Genomic DNA, 11273 nt, shown 5'->3' with positions numbered 1-11273 from the left:
GGCCACAGCTGCACAATTGACAAATCCAATCTGTCTTAATGTAGATCACACTACATAGTAAAGTTAACCCTTGAGGGATTACACTCAAATAAAGTAATTCCTTGTATAATAGAAACGTAGGTAAGAGATGAAAATCCTCGGGAACCATGTGACTGTAGCAACATTATTTCAAAATCAGGGAAGTTTTAGTAAACAGCCAAAAAAGGATTAAAAGTATTTTGCAACCAGTGCCACATTTTACCACAATTAAGTGTGTCTTTATCACTCAGCTACACTTATGTACAAAATGTGTTCCATCTTGCAAACTCTAATCCCTTTGCTTTACCTCACTAGCATCTAGTTACTTTTGCAGTGGAATCTACACACCATTATAAGACATATTTGTAATGACCATTATAGAAGATTCACAGATCTTAGAATTCTGCCCTAAAATATCAGAATTCACTTTTTTATCTTTTCACAAAACAAATATCACCAAAAAAAAACTATTTAAATCACTTTTCACTAATATTTTTAGGATTAGTTTTGCTAGAAAGGTCTAAGATTTGTACACTGTGATAAGTCATAAGCAATCATTGATTGAGCATGTTTTTAAACTAAGCACTAGTTTATTTTCTATGGATTTTAAACTTTACTTTATTCAAACTCACAGTAAGAATAAGCTTTGAGTAAATATACTTTTAGTGAAGAGGAAGTTTCCACTGTGTCCTTGTATGTGTAAGATTATTATATTCAAGGACAAACTTGCTACTCGGCTTTTGGGTCAATAACATCAATTGCGATGAGTAATCAACTTTATTAAGCTGGGAGTGGAGAGAAACACAGTGCTGACCAAAACTGCCCAGGGTACGTGTGTATATATAAAGCTGTGTGCTCTTAATATTTCAACAGAATTCTTCATCATTCAACAAAATCATGTCTTTCACTGGGAAGTACGAGGTGGAAAGTCAACAAAACTATGATGAGTTTATGAAGGCTATTGGTATGTATTGTCTACGTTAATAAAGAGTGGTGATTAAGTAATTTACATAAGGTATTACCATTTCTCTGTGAGATTTAATACTGATAATAAGTATATTTTATTGTTCCATAGTAATAAAAGTTATTCAGTAATAGTAATTGTAATGTTTCACTTTTGAGAAACTGTAGTTTGGCAGTAACTAAATGAATTACATTTATTAAAAAAAACTATTTTGGTTTATTTTGTCCTTGTTTGATTGTGTAGCTGACTTGCTTTACAATAATCTTTGGACTTATATGACTTGACACATATGGTTTATTTTTTGCTTTAGGTATTCCCTCGGATGTCATTGAAAAGGGGAGAAATTTCAAGTTTACCACAGAAGTTGTTCATAGCGGCAATGACTTCACCTGGTCCCAGTTGTACCCAGGTCACACTACAACCAACAAGTTCACCGTAGGTCAAGAGTCAGAAATGGAGACTGTGAGTGGTAAAAAGTTTAAAGTAAGTATCTTTCTAATCTGCATGTGTAATAAGTTGGCATACAAATCAGTTTTTAAAGGGAAATTGCGATATTTAAAACGTTCAGATATAAATTTCAAATAATGAGTAATTGTTCTTAGAGCAATGACTTTTAATATGTATGAGATTTGCTACTATATGATGGTATGGTGAATGACATCATGCATGACACCAATAACACTAAGAGCAAAGACATACAGAACAAATCTAGCAATGATTAACTTAAAGGAAGCATTTTTGTGCCACCAGCCTAAAAAGTAGAATAATATCGTTGTGCAATGCTGTACATTTCAAACACGTCTAATACTATCCTTGAGATGTTAATTATTAAATGAATACACTTACATTGTTCTTTCTTCCTGTGTACACTGTACTGTTATGTCAGACCAGGGGCAGGATTACTACTTCAGCCAACCCATCAGCAGCAATGAATTGCAATACACTGTCCTGAAAAGCTATCCACCTATCCAGTATCAATATACACTTAACTGTCATATTATTTTACAGCCCAGATTTATTAGTAACACTTATTCTGTTGTATTCACTCACCTGCATTAATGTGTTAGTATTCATTCACACTCAGCTTTATCCCAGAAGAGCACACACTTTTTACTGACATCATTATAGCCATAGTCACGCAGTCATATAAATTATTTCATCACTTTCTAGCTATGGTTAGTGTATCACCATTAGTATACAAAGAAATTACATCTATCTAATTATTTGTGTTGTTCAACCATTTTTAAAATGACATACATTTTGCCTAAAATATACTAACATGATACGGCACCCATATTCAAGTTTGGTTTATTTAAAACAAAAAATAAAGCATGAAATCTGACCATACCAGGTGGCTAAAGGTTAAAAAGTATGTGGGGCTGGGATCAGACTTTTAGCAGACCTTGTGGCACTGTATCCTCCTCTGAGAGTCAAATGTCCATATCAGACCATAAAACAGACTCAATTGCCCATAAGGCCTTCTCAGTTCTATGCCCATATTGGTCTTCAGGTTCAACCTCATTGTCTTGAAGCCCCAGTGAACTGTATGCTATTATCAGATCCGCTCCATAACCCTACAGATCCTTTAAACTTTATGCCAACATCAAACCTCAGTTCTTTAGCCCATGTATCCTATGTCAGATTTCAGCTCAGACCCATGGCCTTCATCCCCTAAATATCTACATAAGGGGGCCGACTTATCATGCTCCGTATGGATATTGATGCCCCTGTTTCTGCGTGAGCCTTCTGGCTCGCCGGAAACAGAAGTTATGAAGCAGTGGTCTAAAGACTGCTGCTCCATAACTTGTCCGCCTGCTCTGAGGCCGCGGATAGAAATCAACCCAATCGAATACTATCGGGTTGATTAACACCCCCCTGCTAGCGGCCAATTGGCCGCGAATCTGCGGGGTGCGGCATTGCACCAACAGTTCACAAGAATTGCTGGTGCAATGATAAATGCCAACAGAGTATGCTGTCGGCATTTATCAATGTTCAGCAGACATGATACACTACATCATATCATGTCCTCTCGCACTATGTTAAATCTACCCCATAGCCTCAGATCCATGGTTCTGTAGCACTTGTATACTAAATGTCCAAATCAGATCCAATCTATGGCCCTGCAGCCTCTGTCAGCCATATGCTAACCTCAACTACTTAAACTTGTTTATATATATATAAGTACCAACTGCCCAGTTTAAAGGGACACTCAAGTCAAAATTAAGCTTTAATGATTCTGATAGAGCATGCAATTTTAATTAACATTTCAGTTTACTAGTTTACTTTCATTAACAAAATGTGCACAGTCTTTTTATATTTACCCTTTTTGAGTCACCAGCTCCTACTGAGCATATGCAAGAATTTGCAGAATATTCGTATATGCATTTTTGATAGGCTAATGGCTGTCACATGATACAGGATTAGTGGAAATAGACATAACTTTGGAATAGGTCAGAAAAAAATCTTCTACTCATTTCAAGTTCAGACTCTTTATAATACATATATACACATATAAACACATAAATACATATGTACACATATATAGACAAAAATATAGAGGTGAATAAGAACCCTTTGCAGTTAAGTAGATGAAAACATAAAAAAGCATATTTATTCAATATTATTTTTTAATAAAGGTTTTAACTATGTATTTACTGCAAATATGTCACATTCATATGTTCTGCACATAGCAGAATATGTTTTAAGTATTTCTAAGTAGATATTCCTATATATATATATATATATCTGTATATATCTATACCTATATATAATCATGTGTATATATATATATATATATATATATATATACAGTATATATATAGGTATAGCTATATAATGTACAAAAAACCCCATCAGATATATGTAGAAATATTTATTTATGAATAATTAGAACATATTCTGTTATGTGCAGAACATTGGAATGTGAAATATTCATATTTTTATGTTGGGTTAGCACACATGAGAATATGTGATCCGGTTTGCGCGAGAGTGGGGTGTTTCCACTTTTTTTTCTCCATTGACTTCTATAGGGGAATACATGAACACGCATGCAATATTGTAATTTTGGCTTTTTGCACTGGTCGGGTTAGCGCCAGCAAACGAAAACTTTCAACTCATAATATAAGCGCAACCCGATGCGTACAAAAATCTTACTTCTAGCGCATTTAGCGCTTGAGCGGGATCGTTAACTAGCACTCCACATGTAACCTGGCCTATAATGGGTTACAAAGTTGTATCATATAATGATAAACTTAAATCTTATCATACATAACTTATTAGCTGATGTTTATAGGCCCCAGCATTTTGTTGGGCTGAAGCTGTATATATGTGTGAAAAAAACAAATAGGGAGTACAAGTAAGACAAAATGCGTTCTACAATGTTGTCTTTTATTTTATTATTATCAGGTATTTGTAGAGCGCCAACAGATTCTGCAGTGCTATAAACATAGTTGGTATACAGGATAACATTCACAGGGATAAAATGGGTAGAGGGCCCTGCCAAAAGTTGCAATGTTGTAGTCAGCTCTTATGAAGGCGATCTACAAACAGTTGGGCTCATAGGCTAACATTCTAAGAGGTTCAAGGGGAAAGCAATGGAGTTAGGAAAGGTTAGTGTAGGTTGTATGCATCCCTGAATAGTAGAGTCTTTAGGGAGCACGTTAAGCTGTGAAAACTAGGGGAGAGTCTTGTGGAGCGAGGCAGGGAGTTCCACAAGATGGAAGCCAGTCTGGAGAAGTACTGTAAACGGGAATGTGAGGAAGTAACAAGAGAGGAGTAGAGTAGGAGATTGTGAGCAGAGCGAAGGGGACGGGAGGGAGAGTATCTGGAGACAAGGTCTGAAATGTAGGGGGATCAGTGCAGTTGAGGGCTTTGTATGTCAGAGTGATGATTTTGTGCTTAATCCTGTAGTCAAGAGGAAGCCAGTGAAGGGATTGGCAGAGAGGTGCAGCAGATGAAGAGCGACATGTAAGGAAGATGAGCCTGGCAGAGGCATTCATTATGGATTGTAAAGGAGCTGAGCGGCAGCTAGGGAGAACAGAGAGGACGGAGTTGAAATAGTCGAGGCGGGAAAGGATGAGAGAGTGGATTAAAATCTTAGTTGTGTCTTGTGTAAGGAAATGTCTAATTTTAGAGATGGTTTTAAGGTGGAAGCGGCAGGCTTTAGCCAAGGACTGAATGTGAAAGAAAGGTCTGAGTCAAGTGTGACCCCAAGACAGCAGGCATGCGGGGTAGGGGTAATGATGGAATTATCAACAGTTATAGAAAATTGGGGGATGGAGATTTTGGAGGAAGTTGGAAAAATAAGTGGTTCAGTTTTGGAGAGATTTAGCTTAAGGTAGAGGATATCCAAGATGAGATATGAGAAATACAGTTAGTGACACCCATTAGTAAGGAAGGAGGTAGGTCTGGAACAGAGAGATAGATTTGGGGATCATCAGCTTACAAATGGTATTGAAACCCATGGGACTTTATTAAGGAACCTAATGATGACGTATAGATTGAAAATTGAGGATGCTCCAGAGAAGGCTACACTAAAAGTACGATTAGATAGATAGGAAGAGAACCATGAGAGAGCTGTGACGCAGATGCCAAAGGATTGGAGGGTTTGTAGCAAAACATGGCGGTCAACAGTATCAAAGGCTGCAGACAGATCAAGGAGGATAAGCAGAGAGAAGCGGCCTTTGGATTTTGCTGTAAGTAGGTAGTTGGTAACCTTGACAATTGCGGTCTCTGTTGAATGATGGGACAAAATCCAGATTGCAGTGGGTCAAGAAGAGAGTTTAGTGTAAGGAAATGGGATAGACGTGCATATACTAGCTTTTCAAAGAGCTTTGAGGCAAGAGGAAGTAGGGAGATAGGACGGTAGTTGGATGGGGAGGTTGGATCAAGAGAAGGTTTTTTGAGGATAGGTGTGACCAGTGCATGTTTTAGAGATGATGAAAATATACCAGTGCTGAGGGAGAGGTTGAAGATGTATGTGAGTATAGGGGTAAGGGTAGAAGATAGGGAGAGGAGTAGCTGTGAGGGGATGGGGTCGAGGGGACAGATAGTGAGGTGCGAGGACAGTATAAGGGCAGAAACTTCTTCCTCTGTAACAGGGGGAAAAAAGGCTAAATTTATTGCTATTTGGGTTTTGGATGATTGTGAAATTTTGAAGGGATGAGAGATTGGTAGTATTTTGAGAGCTGATTTCATATCTGATGGAGTCAATTTTGTTATTGAAGTGGCTGGCAAAATCTTGAGCTGAGAGAGAAGTTGTAGTAGGAGGTGGGGGTGCGCGGAGAAGTGTATTAAACATGGAAACAGATGTTTTGGGTTAGAGGAAAGAGTAGAGATGAGAGTAGAGAAGTATAGTTGCTTATAAAGATTAAGGGCAGAATAGTAGGAAATTAACTTGTAGTGAAAAAAGTCAGCTGAACTCCAGTGTCGGTAGTACCGGAAAACATCTGTGTAGGTACCGTGTCAGAGGAGTATGCCAGGGCTGAGGATGAGAGAGTGGTTACTGAGCAATGGTAGGTGGGGCCAGATTGTCAATGACCGATGTAAGGGTGGAGTTATAGTGGCAGATAGATTGGTCAGGGCATGAAAAGGAGGGGATGGAAGAGAGGAAAGATTCGAGAGAGCTAGCGAGCTGTTGCTGATCTAATGACTTAGTGCTTCTCTGAAGTTTTGTGTGAGGGGTAGAGGGAGGGGGAGTTGTAGGGAGGGATGTGATGTTGCAAGTGAGGAGATGATGGATTGGTCAGAAAGAGGAAAAGGGGAGTTTGTGAAATTTGAGATGCATCGATAGCTGAAAATCAGATTGAGGGTGTGACCATCTTTGTGAGTGGGAGAGTCAGTACATTGTGACAGATATTTAATTAGTATAGTTGTGGTTGCATTTATTGTGGTGGTCCCAGTAGAATTTACTACTGCATAGATGGCTCATTATTTTACAGGAATAGCAGTGTGACTGAATTACTCAGCATTACAATTTTAATTTATTTTTGAATTTTTCATTTCAGGCAACTGTCGAGCTGAAAGGTGGAAAACTAGTTGTGGATTTTGGAAAATATCATCATACCTCGGAGATTGTTAATGGAAAACTGGTTGAGGTGAGAGATTAGATTTTGTCTCTTGCATAGGAAACTTTACTATGTGAAATAATAATAATAATGATAATAAAATGTATTAAATTATTTAAAGGGCCATGATACCCAAATGTTGAAACACTTGAAAGTGAGGCAGCATAGCTGTAAAAAGCTGATTAGAAAATATCACCTGGACATCTCTATGTAAAAAAGAAAGATATTTTACCTCAAAAGTTCCTCAGTAGCCACATCCCATTGTAAAGGACTTCTAAGCAGCAAATCAGTATATCTGTCCCGGGACAGGCAAAGGAGCGAGCTTCGTGAACACTCATCTTATTTCCCTATTCAGTTTAAGGAAGTTTACCATGAAATCTCATGAGAGTTAAGTCAAATCTCATGAGATCACAGTAAAAGAGTTCATGACCTCAGCACTGTTGATGCTGATTGGCTGCTCTTCATTTCTTCATTTTTTTATTTTTTTTTCTGCAGCTGGGCAGCAGCTGAATTATAACTTTTTACACAGAACTTACTCTGCTGAGCTGAAGAAATTGTGAGGTAAAATGCTCAGGTGATATTTTCCTGTCCTGTGATTTAGCATATGAGTATTATGTCCCTTTAACAGAAAAGTCTAAAAAACCTAAAAAGTAGCTACTTTTAAAGCAACATTAAAGAAATGTATTTATGCAGAATATATCAGTGAGCTTTGTATTGCAAAACATTTGCATAAAAACTAAGGGCATGCTAATATTTTTTCCCACTCAAGTGATCAAAGTAAACAATTAGCGTAGCTGCATTAACGCTGGTATTACAAGTTGAAAGTAAAAAGTTATTGCACGAGCGAAAAACCCAGGCACGCTAACTTCAGCACTTCATATATTGTGGCCATACTAACTCCCTCTCCTTATAGACTTCTATGGGGGGGGGCACTACAAAAAAATTAGTTATTGCTTGCGCGCTAACCCGAAACTGCACTAGATCAACTGTGCTAAAGCTGAAGGTGCGTTAGGAATACTTAACATTACTATGTTCTTCACTAGAAGAAAACTTTATTTTTAAATATATATTTCTATATTAATATGATTATTTTTTGTAAAACATATACATATACCTATATATCTATATGAATATATGCAGATATATAGAAATATATATATTAAAATTTAAAGAATATTTGTTTCTAAGTGAATTACATAGGAATTTCACCTATTTCTATAAAATAATTATTAAATGATTTGTTACATATAATAGGAGTAAATTAGAAAGTTGCTTAAAATTGCATGCTCTATCTGAATCATGAAAAAAAAATGGGTTTCATATCTCTTTAAAGGGACACTGTACTCAAAAATTTTCTTTCGTGATTCACATAGAGCATGCATTTTTAAGCAACTTTCTAATTTACTCCTATTATCAAATTTTCTTCATTCTCTTGGTATGTTTATTTGAAAAGCAAGAATGTAAGTTTAGATGCCGGCCCATTTTTGGTGAACAACCTGGGTTGTCCTTGCTGATTGGTCAGCACCAATAAACAAATGCTGTCCATGGTACTGAAGCAAACATTTGCTGGCTCCTTAGCTGAGATGCCTTCTTTTTCAAATAAAGATAGCAAGAGAACGAATTAAAATTGATAATAGAAGTAAATTAGAAAGTTGCTTAAAATTGCATGCTCTATCTGAATCATGAAAGAAAAAAATTGGGTTCAGTGTCCCTTTAAGCATTTGATGGGCAATTCAATTTTGAGTTTAATGTTTATTTCGAGCCTGAACTTGGGGTGCAGTCCTTTAAATTACTTTTATAATGTATGAATATTCAAGTAAATATCTTATTATTTTTTTTCTTCTTTACAGACATCAGTAGCGGGTGGTATCACCTTCGTAAGAACCAGCAAGAAAGTGGCATAAACCAAAAATATACTGTTTTATATTCAAATAAATACACTTTTTTCTAGAGAGCTTGTTTTTATGGTGTCTTATTTTTGTATTTTCAGAAGGTTACAGATAAACATAAAGTAGGAGAGGTTTACAGAATTATATGCATGGAAATATAGTTTGGATGGAATCAGCATATTTTGTCCATCATGAATGAGGGGTCAGCAAATTTTGGGGGGGTTGTTATATGGCGCACTGGATACTGGATACACGCTTATGTGTTTCAAATTGTTTATGTATTTCCTTAAAAATCAATTATCCTTGATTGACTAGTGGGGTACATGACCCCTCAACATGCCCTTGGCCACAAGTTAGAAATATATGTGCTAAAGCTAAAATTGTTGGTTTGGGGGGTTGGGGGATAACTTTTTTCCAGTACCTAGTTTATATGACTAATTTAAGCATATCTTTTTACGTCTTTAATATACTGTATATACTATAAAGAATAAATATGTATTCTCAAAAATGCCAACCTTAAAATCAACAATCAATAATGCCATAAACACAGAGTTGGATATTTACAGTGTGAACAATAAGCCGCAGAATAATTAGATGCACCTTTACTTTTATCTTATTGTTACAAACATTGAAAGTAGAAAGGCCTGGAACAATTTAAATGTAAAAGCATCAAAGAGTCCTTCGTTGAAAAACAATGACATTATACATAGGGATAGGCAAATTATGCAAATTGGGTATATACGCAACATTTTTCCTCAGGTAGTGGTTCTCTACCTCCCTAATACAGCTTTTAAAGTGTTATATCAAAGAGGACCAATGTCTAACAAATGTTGCTGATGCAGGTCATGCTCCCATTGACTTCTATGACAGAGACATCTCTGCTCGCCGGCATTGCTCGGACACGCTCCTTTTCTTTGAATATCTCGACAGTCTATTGATGCTTTGAATATTGGGGCCATAGTATTGGGCTTTGGTATAAAGACAGAGATAATATAAAGAAGCATAAGTGTACAGAAAGTGATAAAATAATGAAATCTGATTTCCCTGCAAGCTCAACGCATTTTAATGGGTTGGGATTTTAAAAAACAAAAGCTATTTCACATACTAAAATAAATATAAGGAAGCAATATCTCATACATTTTATACTTTGTAGCTGGTATAACAAGCCACTGAAAACACATTAAGGGAAAACAATTTTACAGTACACAGTCCCTTTACATTTATCTAATTATATCTTATTGTCACATCTATATATCACTCTACATGTATATTGATCTGTTTGGGTAAAAACAAAGTTAAGAACTGTGGCATGAATATATCTGTCAGACATACAGCTAGATTACGAGTTTTGAATGCTATAGAGAAATTAACGAATGCCACAAAAGTTACGTTATTTAATTTCCTATAGCACTGCTATTACAAGTTCTCAAACATACGCCTTTTGCGTGCGATATAGTTGCGTTGAGCTCCAAAACGCACACAATCAGAGCACTGCTGAGACGTGCTCGTAAACGATTTCCCCATAGACATCAATGGGGAGAGCCCATTGGGAAATTAAAATACTGTTTAAACCTAACACCCTAACATAAACCTTATGTCTAAACATCCCTAATCTGCTGCCCCTGACATCACTGACAGCTACCTTCAGTTATTAACCCCTAATCTGCCGCTCCCGATATCGCCGCCACATAAATAAAATTATTAACCCCTAATCTGCCGCTCCCAAAATCACTGCCACTATACTACATTTATTAACCCCTAAACCGCCAGCCCCCCACATCGCAACAGCTAAATTAAACTATATTAACCCCTAAACCTAACCCTAACGTAACCCTAACCCTAACGTAACCCTAACCCCCCCTAACTTTAACATAATACAACTATAGCTAAATTAAATTTACACTTATTAACTAACGCCTAGATTACGAGTTCTGCGTTAGCCTTAAAAAGCAGCGTTAAGGGGTCCTAACCCTGCTTTTTAACGCCCGCTGGTATTACGAGTATGGCAGATACAGGTGTACCGCTCACTTTTCTTCCGCGACTTTTGGCTACCGCAAATCCCCTTACGTCAATTGCGTATCCTATCTTTTTAATAGGATTTGTCTAACGCTGGTATTACAAGTCTTGGAAGAAGTGAGCGGTACAGCCTCTACCTCCAAGACTCCTACCGCATAAAAAAGTCAGTAGTTAAGAGTTTTATGGGCTAACGCCGGAACATAAAGCTCTTAACTACAGTGCTGCAAAGTATACCCATAAACTACCTATTAACCCCTAAACCGAGGCCCCCCCACATCGCATACACTATAATAAAATTATTTAACCCCTAATCTGCCCCCA

General features: G+C 36.9%; 1 protein-coding gene across 1 annotated transcript; it reads left to right on the top strand.

The window, feature by feature from the left end:
- The first annotated feature begins 912 nt into the window (after positions 1-912).
- Positions 913-8951, top strand: FABP6 (fatty acid binding protein 6). Its single transcript, XM_053716223.1, has 4 exons — positions 913-982; positions 1293-1465; positions 6988-7077; positions 8898-8951. The coding sequence occupies exons 1-4, from the start codon at positions 916-918 to the stop codon at positions 8949-8951; spliced, it is 384 nt and encodes a 127-aa protein (XP_053572198.1). The 5' UTR covers positions 913-915.
- The last annotated feature ends 2322 nt before the right edge of the window (positions 8952-11273 follow it).

Source organism: Bombina bombina, chromosome 6, assembly GCF_027579735.1.
Source record: "Bombina bombina isolate aBomBom1 chromosome 6, aBomBom1.pri, whole genome shotgun sequence".
In the NCBI taxonomy this organism is placed as follows: Eukaryota; Metazoa; Chordata; class Amphibia; order Anura; family Bombinatoridae; genus Bombina; species Bombina bombina.
The sequence above is the reverse complement of the archived record's forward strand: the minus strand, read 5'-3'. Positions and strand labels throughout refer to the sequence as shown.